Raw genomic sequence first — 16,618 nt, 5'->3', positions numbered from 1 at the left:
AACATAAACTAGATCCATATTAACAATATTGTCTTACCCTATATCTTGTTAGAAAATATATCGATATATCTTAAAAACTCGATATATTTCCCAGCCCTACTACAAGGCCTACCAACTATTTTGAACTAGTGCAACAAACACAGCGGTCCCATGATCCTACACTGTATGTAATTTAATACAACACGGGTTAGTGTCACAAATTGTACCAATACACATGTTAACAGATTGATTTATCTGACCATTTAACCCCATACTTTAATAGAGGTAGGTACTTAGCAGACTATATTTCTGTTTATATAATTCCATTCTGTATGTACTATAAATAATGTGTGCAAACCCCACGCTGATGCCTGCTAACATTGGCCTGCATGTTAGGAAGTGGATGAAGGTCAAGCTGTGCACAGCTGCTTTCATGAGAGAACTTTTTTATGTAACACGAAGACATCTGCAGACAACCATGTCATGTTTAAGTCCCTGAGATGAAATATGAGATAGTAGAGGTAGGGGAAAAAAATTGATTTATGTAAAAATCACAATTCTTATCTTGTGAGATTTTAAATAGATTCATAACTTCCAAAACTATATATTTTTTGTCTTTTTTTTTCTTTTTAAAAAATTGGGGGTGGGGGTGGGGGGGGGCTAATCAGTCACTCCTTGCTAAGTGCTAAGGCTAGCTCTTTAACTTAGTAGAATGTCAAATGGAGCAGCAAGAAATTCAGCCAGTCTTCCAGATGACTGGAGTAGATCATGAAGTATGTACTCATTCAAAAGTAGACTTTGGGGGCGCTGGTGGCTCAGTGGTTTGTGCACATTATTAAGCCAAACTGCAAAAATGTCATTTATTTGAACTACACACCTCTTTCTACAGACACTAAATAAAAGACTTTACTTGCTGCTCGTCTTGCTCAGAGGTACCTCAACAGGCTGCTCCACCTCCTAATGTGCAGTTTAAACACAAAGCCAAGGACAACACCTTCTAGTTTAAGTAGGGAGGGGAACACATTAGTGACACTATAAAAATACTATTTATCATTGTGACAGTGGAGAGACGGTAAATAATCCTACTTAAGCAGCTCGCTCAAGCAGCCATTCATCACGTGTAATGGTGCCAAATGAAGAACGCCACAATCCAACAAAGCACATTAATTCTCTGATCCCAGGCGGCCGGTACTCCCTCAGAGGCAGCTGTGTGTTTCTCTGCAGAAGTGTGTCATGTTGAGGGGAACCTCCGGGTTAGGAAGGTAATGAGGTTGAGCAGAGCCTGTCTTGGTTGTTCAGCGTCAGTTCACTACAGTATGTGCAGCACGCAGAGAGAACTCACTACATCAAAGAGTGCAGAGCCAGGGTCCCATTCCCAAGATCAATAGGGAGATCATAAATTAAAAATCACTTTACAGGGCTAAGGCTTGTGGATGTATCTGCAGTTCACAGCCTTTAGAGATTGAACCAAAGAACACTCTGCAAACTTCAATAAATAAATAAGTCTATAATTTGGAGATGATCCCTCGGGGGGGAGTTTCAGGACTGTAAAGTGGCATCTGGGACCATATGTGTAAAACTTCTTAGAGTCGCAAAATAACATTTCGCATTAGGAGCAGAGCATTGGTTCATGTAATGTAGTTCAACACCCTGTTACATGTTAGAATCATATACTACAGCATGCTAATAGTACATTAATAATAGTAGATTCTGAATTCACATACATTGTTCGGATTGGTTTTTATATATCTAATGATATATATATGATGTTTCTATCCTGCTAACTTAAAATACTTGATAGAAATTTTTAAACTAGAGCATTTTTAAAATGTGAAATGTAATATTTTGGTTTATTACTGCATTTGCAGATTGGGTTGGAAGTTGCAAATTTTTTCACCGCTAATCTTTCAATTAAATCCAAAATGTTAGTGTAACAGTCTGATGAATGTATGGCTTTACTCTGAGATAGAGGAGCAGCTGCGACTGTCACACAACCACACACCACCCAAATAAACCATGGAGCTGTGACCAGCGAGTGAAGTCCCTGCAGGGGCACAAACAGGACACACTATAATTGAATTAGAGTTAAATACTCTGCCCTTGGAACAGTCTTGAATCACATGCATTAATTAACGGAGCTCTGCTGCTGTACGTGTGTGTATGTGTGAGTGACCCCCATTAATGTATTACATTTTTACTTGTTCAGTTGTCTCGTCACCTCGACGTTTATGGCAAGTTTGAGACTACAGCCTGCAGGTGCTGGGACCCGTCAACATGGGGCCCACTCGACTGTAAATCTGGGGAAGGGTGAAATTGGACAAGACAGAAAAACTACAGAAGACAACTGGAGGCATAACTATTCCAACGCACACAGGAAGTAAAAAACAAAGAGGAGGTGTAAGCTTTAGTCGTTTTCATGGAGGGTTACTTCAGAAAAATTAAGAAACGTGATTAAAATTTGGATCTTGTGCCAAGCTGAAGCTGAACCTTTAAGAGTTTTATTATACATTTACGATCTGTGTCAAAGGAGGATCTTTGTGACGCTACAGGAATGGACTGCAGGTGGACACAAAGGAACAGAGAGCACCCAGCAGGACTTAATTCCCGCCCTGAAAAAGTCAAGTAGCTGAGGTGCAATTAACACTTCAAGAACATAGAAAGAGAATAAATTCAGCCCTGGAAAAAAAAAACATTAATGAGGGCTGATTTGGGTCAAAAAGCGAGGGAGAAGAAGATATCGGAGAAGTCACTGTAGATCAAGCTTATCAGATGTCTCCTTCATTAAAACTAAGTCCACTCTGCCCGGTGTTGATCTAATTTAAAAGCTGGAATTTCAAGTCCTGCTGATCAAAAGGGGCAGAGGAGAATGTAGTTGAAGAGCGGCCTGCTTCAATTAACCAGGGCTGAAAGGTGAAACTCACTGAAATGCTCTTTGAATGGGGGCTAACGACTGGTTGTGATGGTGGGGGGCGCTACGCATTGCAAAAGGAGCGACAGATTTTTCATCTCATTACCCTCAAAACCCCCTCCCCTACCCTTCTCCCCTCTTCCTGACCCCCTGCTAGACGAGTAACGGCCAAAGCTGACACCCCACCACCACCACGCTCTGCATAAAATAATCTAACGACACCTGCCAGGCCTCTGTCCAGCTACAGCGGCTTACTTTAACACCTTCAGAAGTCAAGAAAAGCTTCACAGCAAGGACTGTAGCACGCAAGGGCTAAATTCAGGGTTTCAGGTTCAGATTCCCACAGCAAAGAACCAAAAATCACAACTATTTTAACCAGCCATCAACCAAACCTACGTCTACATTTAAATAAATCTATATGCTGTTCAAGTAAAAATGACTTTTTCAATTACACAACTCCTCAAAAATCAAAGCAGTCTCTGATAAAAAGGTGTGAACTGCTCTCTGTGTATATAAATTGTTACTGTGTCCTCTACCTTGGTAATTATATAGCGCAGTGATTGACCTCTGACCAATTCACTTCCCAGTGAAATGAAAGTTTGAGTGTCTTCAGCTATAATCTGAAATATTTCTGTTTTTCAGACATTAGATAAAACATAATAATAACAATGCGTTGGAGGTACCGCTAGGTGGTTTTAGAAATCGATAGGCTACCTTTCCCGCCCTCATTTTCAGTTTTGATGATAAGCTAAGCTAAGCTAGGCAGCCACTGGCTGTACCTTTATATTTGAACACGCATATATAAAATGGTATCTATCTTCTCATATTAAGTCCCAACATAGACAGTATTTTAATATTAAACATTCATTTCAAGCTAACAGCTTGTCTTTCTTTACAATAAAAAATTTACGTGACATTATCTATTATCCAATCTACTTACATTTTGATGTTAAATAATTAACTGCTTGTTTTTTTTTTTAGCTCAAGTTGTATTGGAGTAGTTATTTACCTGGAAGGGAAAACCCACCATGAGAGTCTAGACAAATATAAAGCTTTTCTAATCACCAGCAGGGAAACTCTCAGCATACAATGACATCAGACTGGAGCAGATTTATGGTTTCAGATAAAGCTCTTCATTTCCATCAGTTAGAGAACTGTATTGTTGTTTCTAACCACAAAATGAAAACACATCTGAGTCTAACCAACCAGCAGCTCATGTACAAAAGAAAACCTTCTTGCATATCACACTCTCAAGGGAGGGACTGGACGGCATGCTCGAACGCCTACACAGCAGATTGGCTGTTATCTGTATGTGAGCTCTGTTAGAGCCGTTACATCAGGCAACACAAATTACACTTAGCTTCACGATGTGTAATTATTCATTCTACCATGTGTGAGGATGTATGTTTATGTTTGAATAAAACAAAATAAAGGTAAAAGGTATTATGTCTCTTACATCATTTTTTAAATAACATTGTTTTTAAAACCAGCAGTACTGAAAGCTGATGTGTTTTTTGCTGCTGCAGAGCAATTAAGCTTAAGCAGTAAGAAATCAAAAGAACAAAGATCAGCTGTAATGATAAGAATAACACAACACCACTTAAATCCTACAGTGACCGAGGAGTCAATAATGAAAACTGCTTGTGTAGCTCAATGTCAGCCCAAGGATTTCCATCCAGAGGAGTCAGAGCAGACCCACAGTCCCTCTGCTGATTTCTCCATTCAGGAGGAAAGCTGACTGCGTTGGAGGCTATTCATACTCATTTGTGGACGCTGCTGCAGCATCTTCCTTCCAACAAACACAAACACTTTTCTGCTCTATCTGAAAACCACCGAGAGGGGACATTCCACAGATTCTTTCTCTATGGTGAGGTGGCTTTAGAGCGCAGAAAAGCATCTGAGCTCTTTCAATAAGAACATTTGCATATCAAAGGAAAACGGCTGTCAGCGCAATAGTAAAGAGACATTAGCATGCGAAGACGTGACAGAGCATGAAGCTCTTATTCAAACATACCAATAGTCATTTGAATGATATAGGATACTAAGCATCTTCTTACACAAATTATATTCTGAAATTTATTTCGATTTATTTTATAGGAGTAGGAAGTAACCGAACACACATTACAGGTTTGTTACCAGCGCTGTTATATTAACTGTTTTTGACAGTTGTCACAAGAATATTATTTTTGGAAAGACAAACTTGATGAAAGTCGATTCTCTGACAAAGAATCCATCCGCATCAGAGTGTATAAATAGTAACTCAGATTCATTAAGTGCAGTCAAACTTAGAAAGCACAATCATAACACCGCAGGGCCTCAAGAAGCACCCATCTGTTGTCTGTGAGCACGATGCCCTCCTGTCAACGTTCATACAAATAAGGCAGTGATGTAACGTTTTAAACTCCTGCACATTGAGGTTCAGCACCTCCACCAGTAGCTCTCAAACCCTTGTGTCTAACAGCCTCATGTTGACAGTTTATACCTCTCCAGACTTAAAGCATTAAAGAAAAACAGGTCAGTGTGAAATCTGGCTCTGGCTCTGGCGTCTGCAAAGTGAATTGTAGAAAAATTTATTTCACTTTAAACTCAGACAGCTCAGTTGACCAAAATAAATTTGAAGCTTGTGTCAAACAGAATTCAAATATAGCGGGAGCTTCAGCTACCACCTAAAAACTAAACATACAGATGCAGCTAATCAGGCTTTATGAAACAGTAAGAAACTAAACTCCTGAAAAGTGCAAATGCTGCCCTAATAACCAGGAATCAGTCATTTATACATCCTGCAGAAATATTCATGTGTAACAAAATAAAGAATAATCACTGTATTACACAGAATAAGCACTTTGGAGCCGTACATGTTATGCTTTCAAACCGGATAATTTAAATACTGAATCTAACAGGATCACAAAGTGCATGTCTTTGCATTTTTGTGATTGCAAAATAAAGGCACTAAGAGTTATTTCACTTGATCATTTCGATTTATAAACTGCTTTGAAATGCAAAATGATGGAATTTGGAACATTCCATTAATCACGATTAATCACAATTCACTATTGAAATTCAGCAATTAATGTATTACTTTTGGCTTCTTGTCTTGTTGGCAACTGCTTTCCAACCTCAACACAGCACCATACTTCAGGTGGAGCAGCTGACAAATTAAGTGCAGCATTTTCTTTTTTTTTTTTTTAGAATAGATTTTAAATCAAATCCATTTTATAAGACTTTCCAAATAGTTCACTCAAAGAATCTTACCACATATTTCAATTGTCAGTGCAGAAATAGCTTGGGGAAAAGTTGTTTCCTGGTTGAAAAAAAGAAAAGCTGAGTCTGTATCATATGTGCCCAGTCAGCGTTTCACTTGAGGGGAGATTGTACAGTCAAAAGGATAATTCATGGATGAATAGCTGGCCTGGTGGAACTGGTGGAACTGTTGTGATGTCAGCAGCATCGTGGCAAACAAGTGGACACAAAGACAGAAGGGGGGCCCAAGGGGGGGCTATCCCAGACAGAGCATAGCCCATTGTCCGCTTTGATTGTCAAGACAAGCAGGGCAACGCTCCGATATACAGAAGCACCACAAGGTCTCCTCACCCCAGCGATGCACCAGCCTTAATCCCAAACACCACTTCCCTTCCTAATACAAAGATGATGTCATCCTCATCCTCACCCCCCCACCCTTACCCCCATCTCAGCTCAGCTCCTCCGGACATTTGATGCAACTGAGCGAGGAGGAGGGAGGCCCACAGAAGGATGTTCTGCGTGTAAAGAAACAAGCTGGCAGCAAGGAAATCAGATACCCTCTGAGTGCATCTGTGTCACAACTCAAAGGGCTGAAAGACACCACTATCATATCACCGCCAGCTTTAAACACTTTACCGCCTCTCAAGACCTGTCATATGCAAGACTAGATGCTGTCCTTCAATAATGCCGCCGATGGAAAGTTTATATCTGCAGTCAGGTGTCGACTGACTTGATGCATGTCCTGTAAAAAGTGTTTGCAGCTGACAGGACAGGTCATCGTGTCCGGCAGCAATACAGGGTCCAAAGAAAGCCCTACATGCTTCACTGGACAAAAAGGAGAGGAGGGACATTTGCTCTTGAGAACTTTATGTGCCTCCCCTTCCCCCCATCTTCACTTCCACAAAAGGGACCTTACCCCTTGTCCCCACCCACAAGGAATTTCTCAGGCATTGCTGGGTTCACCATGACAACTGGGTGCTTAACAAAGCATTTCTCTTAGACATTCTTCCTTTCACAGGGGAGAGAGATGAGGGGGACAACAGTCAAAGGGAGGAGGGAAGGACAGAAGAGGAATAGGGAGGGGGGGGGGGGGGTAAAAAGGGAGGGTGGAGGAGCTTCCATTGATGGGGGGGTGCTATAAGACCTAGGCAGATAGGAGAAAAATGGGGAATGGTGAAACGACAACAGGGTAAGAGGGTAAGAGAAACAGGATCAAGGTGATATGTGATTCTATAAAAGGGAGAGAAAGGAACAGTTACAATGATACAAACATTCCGAGCAAGCCTGCAAGTGTGACTAACACCATCCAGGGAGAAAGAGGGAGGCAGGAAGAATGAAACGAGCCAGAGCACGGATGACTCTAGTCACACAAAACATGGGTGAGCGTTTGCAAGCTGTGACTTTGAATCTGATGAATCAAGCATTAGGCAAACAGAAATTCATCAAGCATAAAGAACACAGAAATCCAAGGTGCGCTTTGCTCGGGTGAAATAATTACATAGACGGGAAGGCGAGGAGAAAAAGCAATCATAGGGGTCCAGATGTTGGAGGCCACACACACACACACACACACACACACACACACACACACACACACACACACACACACACACACACACACACACACACACACACACACACACACACACACACACACACACACACACACACACACACACACGATGGGCTAGTGTTACAGAAGACAAACCCCTGAGAGAGTCCCTTCACAGACAGCTCCAAGGTTTAATAAGATTATAATGAAATTACTCCAGCTGTTAATGTCTTGGCTCATACTTATACAATGTTATTCAAAAGCAAAGGGTGTCAAAGGACAACATGAAAAACATTCAACCTACAGAAAACTTCAATCTTCTTATGAAGTATCTGATAAGAACAAATGTCCCCATAAATGTGAAAAAGTTTTCAAACAATCTTAACAAAGAACACAACTTCAAAATACATAAATGTATGGTTTCTCCCAATGTGTTCTGGATGCCAGCAAGTTTGACATAAAGTGGTTTAACCTTGGAGCATCCACGGCCTCCACACACTCACACTTGTGTAATAGAAAAAGGAGAAATATCTGCCGTCCACCATGTCATTTGAGCGTCTGTACAACCTGCAGTGTGATGTGAGCTGAATCAAACTGCCATCATTAGTCGTGGAGGCGTGTTTGTCTGTTAAATCTCTGCATTGGCATTTGCAAAGTGAGCACAGGGGCACGATATTGGCTTGGACTCTGAATCTGATTAAAACAAGGACAAAGTGTCCTGATGGTCTAGTGGATATAATGTACACACTGTATATGCACGCTGCACAGACCAGAAGGATTTAGGTGTGTCGTTGCTACTTATTGAGTTAGAAATGTGCTGGAGGGGCACGATGGCCGGGGAGTTGGTTTGCACGCCCTACATGGAGGCCATGGTCCTCGGAGGAGGCAGTCCGGGTTCGGATCCGGCCTGTGGCTCCTATCCCTCATATCGTACCCCAGAATCCTCACTCTACCCGAGTTTCTGACTCTGTCCACTGTCCTGTCTCTACAGTAAAGGCACAAAAGACTACAAACATATCTTTAAAAATATATACATTGGGGGCGCTGGTGGCGCAGTGGTTAGTGCGAGCACCCCATGTCTGGAGGCTGTAGTCCTCCAAGCGGGCAGCCCAGGTTCAAATCTGGCCTGTGGCTCCTTTCCCGCATGTCATCCCCCCCCCTCTCTCTCCCTGATTTCTGACTCTATCCACTGTCCTATCTCTCAAATAAAGGCACAAAAAGCCCAAAAATAAATCTTCAAAAAAAATAAAATATATATATATACATATACATACACACACACATTTGCCGGATGTCACATGTTAATGTAAACGTGACAAGACTATTAAACAAAAAATAAATTGGCCTCATATTCCCACTAACAAGCGTAATAACAGGTTTAGAAATTAAGGATAATGCAGGATTAGCTCTACTTTCTGTACGGAAATTGGGGGGGCTTTAAAATGAAAGATAAGCAGGGAGAAGATCTTCATCATCCGACCCAAACACTTATTAATGCAGGCTCACGCTCGCCTGGGAACAGTGGATCAGCCCCTGAGTGTGTCAACACTGTTCTGACGGATCCCAGGATACAGATGCAGCTAATCTAATCCCTCCAACCACAGCCGGCCCGCCACTCTGCAGTGTGACCACAACTGTCTTCATAATGCAGCAGTGACACATGGTGAATAATATCATCAGATAAGCCAGATGGATCCTCACCAAGGCAGAGATGTGAGCTACACTTCCACAGGTGAGTTTCACTACAATGAAACATTTTTCACACACTTACACAATGTAGAGCTTGGAGCATCACCTTTGTATAGGTGTTAGTAATCTGGCTCCATAAGTGGCTGATATAATTCAACAGTTACTCATTTTGTTTATGCCAGTGAACTAAACGATATGTGGAAATCAGGTGCAGTTTTAAGTGGATGCTCATGAAGAGACGAGTTACTTTATTGGATTTTTAAAGAAGTCCTAAAGAAACCTTCTATAAAATGAGTTTTCATTTGTATTAACAGCATTGTGTTTATCTCCTGATGCTGCCTCCTAATGTGACAACTGAATTATTAAGAAAACAATGAGCATTTTGAAAAATACATTTGGTTATTTGTGTATGATGCGGTATTGATAAGCAATGGCCGACATAGTTTGAAGTATACGACAGTTCTTTATCATTGTGTTTATTTGTTAACTGGGATGCTACTTTCCAGATATAAACAATGTTTTATGGAAGTTTAATTGGTATAATATACAATGACAATCATAATACTGATAATAATTATAATGAAATTGCTTCAAAATGTAATATTACATAACTACACGTTAAAGCCACAACAGCTGATCATTTTATCAACAAACGTTTAAAAATGCAGAAATAGTTGTATGTTCCTCTTATGTTTCCTATATACTGTATCACCTAGATTGATACACTTTTTAATTGTTTTCAAAGAGGAGAGAGTGTTAGCGGTTAGTGGAAAAAGTGCAGCGCCCAGCATCTTTTATCTAAGTCATCGAGTTAAAAATCATTCAACTTTTGAGAAAGGCACTGTTGGACGTCACTGACACTCTTTTCCAAATGTTTGATATTCCCTGTAGTATTTCCACCAACGGATGGTGTCGTGTGCCCACACCCCTATTTGCTCCGAGTCTGATCGGGAAATAAACAATCTAAAATAAAAAACATGTAGTAAAAAATTAACTGCGCCGTTGCCATAGAGACAGGACGGACGTGCAGCGCAACAATATTCATGCTTTTCTGCCTGAAAAAAAAAAACGCTAGGTGGACACAAGCCTAACTTGTCTTTTAGTTTGAATAGCTATTACAAAGCCAGTAAATACATTACCAAATGAGTAGCCTATTTTAGAAATGATGGGATTATAATTATAGTGTCTCAAATGAAATCAAATTTAAAAGGTTTTTAAGCCATGAAGAAATGTAATTCAGTAGATCATAGCAATACATTGGATCATATTCTTGATCATTCTCCATCTGCAGGATGATAATCATAATCTGTGGATTATTTAAAGGTTAAAAAAATAAGAAGCATAGAAATGACATTAAAGCTGAAGTATAGCTCCATTAGGGCCGTTACATCTATTTCATGATGAAGAGCGGTGCTCAGAAACGATGTTAATCACAGTCCAACAGCATACAAAAGAGCCCATCAAAAATCGTCCATCATAAGGGGCCTCTTAAACGGCAGCATAAAGACAGAGATAATGGGAAGACTTGGGAGGTCCCTGGAGGGAGAAGCCTTGGAAAAATTGGGGTCAGCAGCATCTATAGGAGGAACTCATGCCTACCCAGTCTCCTCCACCAACTCTCCCAGTCTAATATCTTTCCTGCTCTTTTACAGTATGACTGCATTTGCAAACTTATTCCCAGTTTACACAACCTCGACTTAACCCTCACCCCTTCCCCCTCCGCCTTCATCCTCCCTCTGTCTTCCTCTGTCTCCTGCAGTGTTGCTGACACATAAACCCCAGCAGGTGCAGGACGCGCTGGGGAGATACAACGTCTAATTGGTCCTTTGGTGGAGTCACAGCTGTTGCCCCAAACCACAGCCTGGTATGAGCTGTAGCCCCTGCCCTGAAATCGACAGATCACCATTGTTCTCTAGAGAAGCAAAGCTTAGCTTCAATTCATCATAACGATTGCCCACTCAGACCATACAGTTTTAACTCATAAATAAAGCAGTCTTGCTGTCAGACACTTCAGTTGTCTTATTCAGTCAAATACAAGAAAAAGAATATTACAGAGTATCAGATTTTATCTTTAATCGTGATGTCCTCAATGACATACACTGGTTCTGTTTCCCTCTTTCTTAGGTTGTGCCAAGGTCAAGGAGAAGCAGATCTAAACTGCACCAAATACGCTCTAACAGAGGGTAACAACAACATAACCCCCCAACACTTTCACGACTTCTCTGTGGGTGCAATTTAAGTTCAGTCAAATTGTAAGCACAAATAAAACGCTGTCATTTTTAATGGTATGTACAAAAAAAGGTTTTAGGCCATTTTAGACAAGCACACTAGGAAAGACAATACCCGCAGTGAGCATGAACGGCAAAGAAGAACAAAAGAAAAAGGAAGATTTACATCATGTTTAAAACCACACCATGAAAGTCAAACATATTCACGTTTGACCACACTCTTGTTAACTGTCAACTTCAACAACAACATCAAAACCAGCATCTTTATCCTGAAACTAATAACTCTTCCCCTTTTGGTGAAAAAAACAAAACACAAGCCAGTCCAACAATAAGGCACTTACGGAAGGTTAACTCCTAACTCTAATTTTAAACAAGCTTTAGAAATAGACCATAATTGAATTAGGTCTTTCATTGAATGTGGTAGGCAAAGGGGGGGGGGGGGGGGGGGGAGTGATGGGCAATAATGGGGCATGATCAGTCTACCCACTGGAGTGTGGATCCCACAGGATACAGACGTGCTCAGAAAAACAGCTATTTAAATCTACACAATAGACTGAGCTAGATCAGTCTTCTGTAAACGACAAAAAAAAACCCACTAAAGAATCAACCCTACAAATGAACCAAATTAAACTATTTAACTCACAGAATTGAAACGCTTAAATGCATTTTTGTTACCTGGCATTCTGAGTTTCCTGGGTGGAAAGTGGCTCGCAAAACAACCTGACGGGAATACTAATCCTACTTCATGAATACATCACCAATAAGAAAAATTACTCAAGAACACTGAAGCCAAGAAAGACATACTTCATTCCTCATCACTTCCATCATCTGGTGGAGTGAAGCGAACATGTGAAGAAAGGAAATGACATGTAAATGGAAAAACAACACATCTAGGAAGAACTCCTTACTGCTCTATTTTTCATAGTCTGGGAGGAGTTTGGATTTAAAAAGAGGATGAGGTTGCATTTTCCAAAGACATTATCACACAGACTCACCTGACACTGAGATCCTCATGGAGGCCTCTAGGGGCCGGTTGTTATCCAGAGCTGGGCTCAACTGGATTTCCCCAGTGCTTTGGTTCAGAATGACAAGGTTCAGCTCGTTTCCAACTTCAAAGCTGTAGTGGAGCTGGTCTGTGATGTCGGGGTCATGAGCAGGGATGCGTCCGATCACTCCAGTGGGGAAGCTGCTTGACTTGTCTGTTACATAGTTGTTGAAGATGATCTGGAAGTTTTTCAGAACAGGAATGTTGTCGTTCTTGTCGACAAGTTTTATGTGAATAGTGGCACGGCTGACCAAAGGGGCAGAGGTGGCTTGGACCACGATGACGTACTCAGATCTGGTCTCATAGTCCAGGTCTATTAGTGCAGTCAGTTCTCCAGAGAAGATGTCCAGCTGGAACACCTCGGGGATGTTTCCCTCGACTATTTGGTACATAATCTGAGCATTACTGCCTTCGTCCGGATCTGTGGCCGATACGTGTGCAACCACAACACCAATGGGGCTGTTTTCCTCCACCATGATGTCAAATTCATCCTTCTCAAATACAGGCGGGTTGTCGTTCACATCCAGGATCGTTACCTGTATGTTCACCGGTGTTTTCAGAGCGGGGACTCCTTTATCTACAGCGAACGCCTGCAGGCTGTAAATGGGCACATTCTCTCTGTCCAACCTACGCAGTGTGCGAACAATGCCAGAGGTGGATTCGATTATGAAATCTCCATCCCCGTCCTCCCCGCCTTGGAAGGTGTAGAAGACACGGCCGTTCAGCCCAGAGTCTCTATCGATGGCGGACACCTGGACCACGCTGGTAAAAACAGGCACATCTTCCATTACAGAGCCCACGTAATGGTCGCGCAAGAAGCGAGGGGAGTTGTCGTTGACGTCGTTCACCAGAATCTCCAGGTAGGTGGTGTCGGACTTCTGCGGGATGCCGTTGTCTCGAGCCGTGATGGCCAGCGTGTAGGACACCTGGTCCTCGTAATCCAGCTCCATCTGTGTGGTGACGGCGCCCGTGTCTGGGTCGATTTCAAACTGAGGGATGCTGTCGTCCATAAAGTAGGTGATGCGCGCATTCTCGCCCGTGTCTTCATCTGTGGCGCTTATCACAACCACGGTGGTCCCCATGGGCCTGTCCTCGTTTATGTTGACCGTGTAGTGGGAACTTTGAAACACAGGCCGGTGTGTGTTGGCATCTGTGACATTGACGAACACTTTGGTCGTGTCAAAGAGCGTGCCGTCGCTCGCAGTCACAGTGAGGACATATTGTCGTTCCAGTTTGTAGTCTAAAGGAAGAGCCAGTGTAATCAACCCCCCTCCGCTCTGACTCGTGATGGAGAACCGGTTGCGGGTGTTTCCGCTGGATATCTGATATGTCACCACGCTGTTGATGTCCTGGTCTACAGCGGACACCGTCACCACACTGGTCCCCACGGCGGCGTCCTCGTTCAACCTCATGTAATATGCCTTCTGAGTGAACTCCGGGTTGTTGTCATTGACGTCCAGGATAGTCATGGAAATGCTGGCCGAGGAAGACATGAGCGGGTAGCCGTGATCGCGGGCCTCCACTCCAAAGTTGTAAAAATCCACACTCTCCCTGTCCAGCTCGGCTGCCACTACAATCCACCCTGTGCTGTTGTTGATGCTGAAGGGGAAGTTGGGCGTGGTTTCGGTTAGGCGATACTCCAGCCTGGAGTTGTCGCCAGAGTCTGCGTCGACGGCCTGAATGTGGATGATGGAGTAGCCCAGCGGCACGTTCTCGAGCACGGTGGCCTGGAACGGGGTGCTGACAAAAATGGGGGCGTTGTCGTTAACATCCAACACCTGCACGGTCACCAGGCCGCTGATGTTGGACAACGGGGGGCGTCCTCCATCCTGAGCTCGGATTCTTAACGTGTACTCTTTGTTAGCCTCGTAATCCAGGTGACTCACAAGGTCCATCTTACCCGTTTGAGCATCGATGTAGAACTGCCCCCTGGTGTTCCCGCTCATGATGCTGAAGTGGACGATAGAGTTACTCCCTCTGTCCTGATCAGTGGCGGTGACCTGCAGGATCTCTGTGTTAGGGGCCATATCCTCTGGGACCTGGACTACATAGCGTTTCTCACTAAACTGGGGGGCGTTATCATTGTCATCCTCCACCACGATGTAAACAGTCGCCGTGGCGCTTCGGGGCCCGGGGTCACGACCTTGGTCATTCGCTTCAACTAACAGCATATACGCTTCCACCTGCTCTCTGTCTACAAGACCTTTGGTGCGGATCACGCCCGACCTGGAGTCGATCTCAAACACATCGTTGGACCCGTTGCTGTTAATAACACGGTAGAGGATGTTACCGTTAACGGGGGCGTCACCGTCTGTCGCCCTTACTGTCAACACCTCGTAACCTATTTCTAAATTCTCCCTGATGCTTTCCTTGTAGTCCTGCTGCTCAAACACTGGGTCGTGATCGTTTGAGTCAGTGACTGTGATAGTGAGGGTGGCCATAGCTGTGCGTCGTGGTGAGCCGTGGTCAACCGCGGTCACTCGAAACACATGGGTGTCTTTTGTCTCCCGGTCCAGCACCTCCACTGTGGACACGGCACCATTGGCCGGGTCCACAGCGAAGAGGTTGTTGGAGCGGCTGTCAAACAGAGCCTCTATGAAATACTCTAGCCGACCCGCCTCCCCCTCATCAACATCGACTGCTTTTAAAAGTACAACAGGTGTCCCAGCAGGCTTGTTCTCTGCAACAGACACTTGGTACATCGGAGGTTGGAACTGGGGACTGCTGTTGACGCTTCTCCTCCTCCTGCTCACAATACCTGAATCAGACTGAGCTGCTTTTTCTAACAGCTTCCCCAGGTGTGCCTGTTGAAAATGCCCCTGTCCCACACGCCAGTGGACGGTGATTGGATTGACTTTAGCACTAAATCCACTTCCGGTGAGTACATCACAGAGCAGGTCGAGCTCTAGCAGTGTGTCCTGCCTCCAGCACAGCGTCTCAGACACACACAAGCTCCCATCAGAGAAGTAGAAGTTGTGGCCGTTGGTGACTTTGCATCTGACTGGGGCTCTAGGTAGCAGACCCCCGACTGAAAATAAAGCAGAGCCTGCTTGGTGGCACTCTGAGTGGTGGTGGCTGTGAGTGTTTAACAAACTGAGAACCTCCATGTCCCATTGAGGTTTTCTGTTACGCTTGTTTGAACAGTTCCTACCGTGAACATGTACGTCGTACTGGCTGGTGAGGAGGTGTCTGAAGCCGGAGTCCATGCAGTCAGCCACGGTGAACACGGTGAAGGGGTTGGAGCGCAGCGTGGGGCACTTTACAGAGTCCGAGACAAACACAATGCCCTCCGCGGAGTTGGTCTCCAGAAACGGCTTCGTGAATTTGGGAGCGAGCACCTGATCCAAAGTGCACGGTGCGCGCTGCACCAATCCGGCCACCACTGTCCTCGTCCCCATATCCTCACTGATGTGGACGGTGTAACAACACGCCAGAGAAATCAGCTTACACCACCAGAAAGTCCACAACAAATCCCATTTAACGAAGTGCATCGCTCCTCAGTGTATGTTCAGCCTGCTCACCGAAAGCGTATTCCTGCAGCTCCTTTATTCCATTAAACTTTTTCCCTTTGAGTTTCCCTTTGTTGCTGAGGAGCCATGCTCTCAGTGCGCTCTCTCTGGTCTGCCCGGTGAAATTTAAGCAGGTAAACCTGCAGTAACCTCACACACACACACACACACACACACACACTCACAAACACGCCGGTAACAACAACAGCAGCAGCTTACGTCCGCTCCGCCCGCGCACCTCCGCTTGAATGGTAAAAAATGGCTCCTACTCCCCCTGCGCCTTGAGGATCCTCATTATCATAAACCTCTGTGTGTGTGTGTGTGTGTGAGAGAGAGAGAGAGAGAGAGAGAGAGAGAGAGAGAGAGAGAGAGAGAGAGAGAGAGAGAGAGAGAGAGAGAGAGGTCTGAGGACTTGACAGAAACCGAGTGATAAATGCTCACTTCCTAAAGCTTAATTTATTTACGGAA

The 16,618-nt window shown here is 43.7% G+C and overlaps 1 protein-coding gene across 4 annotated transcripts in view; it reads right to left on the bottom strand.

The window, feature by feature from the left end:
• Positions 1-16,387, bottom strand: part of celsr2 (cadherin, EGF LAG seven-pass G-type receptor 2) — a 64,528-nt gene extending 48,141 nt beyond the window's left edge. For 3 of the 4 annotated variants that reach the window (XM_065954502.1, XM_065954504.1, XM_020642126.2), the window contains exon 1: positions 12,592-16,387. In XM_065954502.1, the coding sequence (XP_065810574.1) occupies positions 12,592-16,132 (3,541 nt within the window). In that variant the 5' untranslated portion in view covers positions 16,133-16,387. The remainder of the gene's footprint in view (positions 1-12,591) is intronic. The other variant, XM_065954503.1, reaches the window with a different exon arrangement.
• Between the last annotated feature and the right edge of the window lie 231 nt (positions 16,388-16,618).

The sequence above is a fragment of the Labrus bergylta genome, chromosome 5 (genome assembly GCF_963930695.1).
Source record: "Labrus bergylta chromosome 5, fLabBer1.1, whole genome shotgun sequence".
Classification (NCBI taxonomy): Eukaryota; Metazoa; Chordata; class Actinopteri; order Labriformes; family Labridae; genus Labrus; species Labrus bergylta.
The sequence above is the reverse complement of the archived record's forward strand: the minus strand, read 5'-3'. Positions and strand labels throughout refer to the sequence as shown.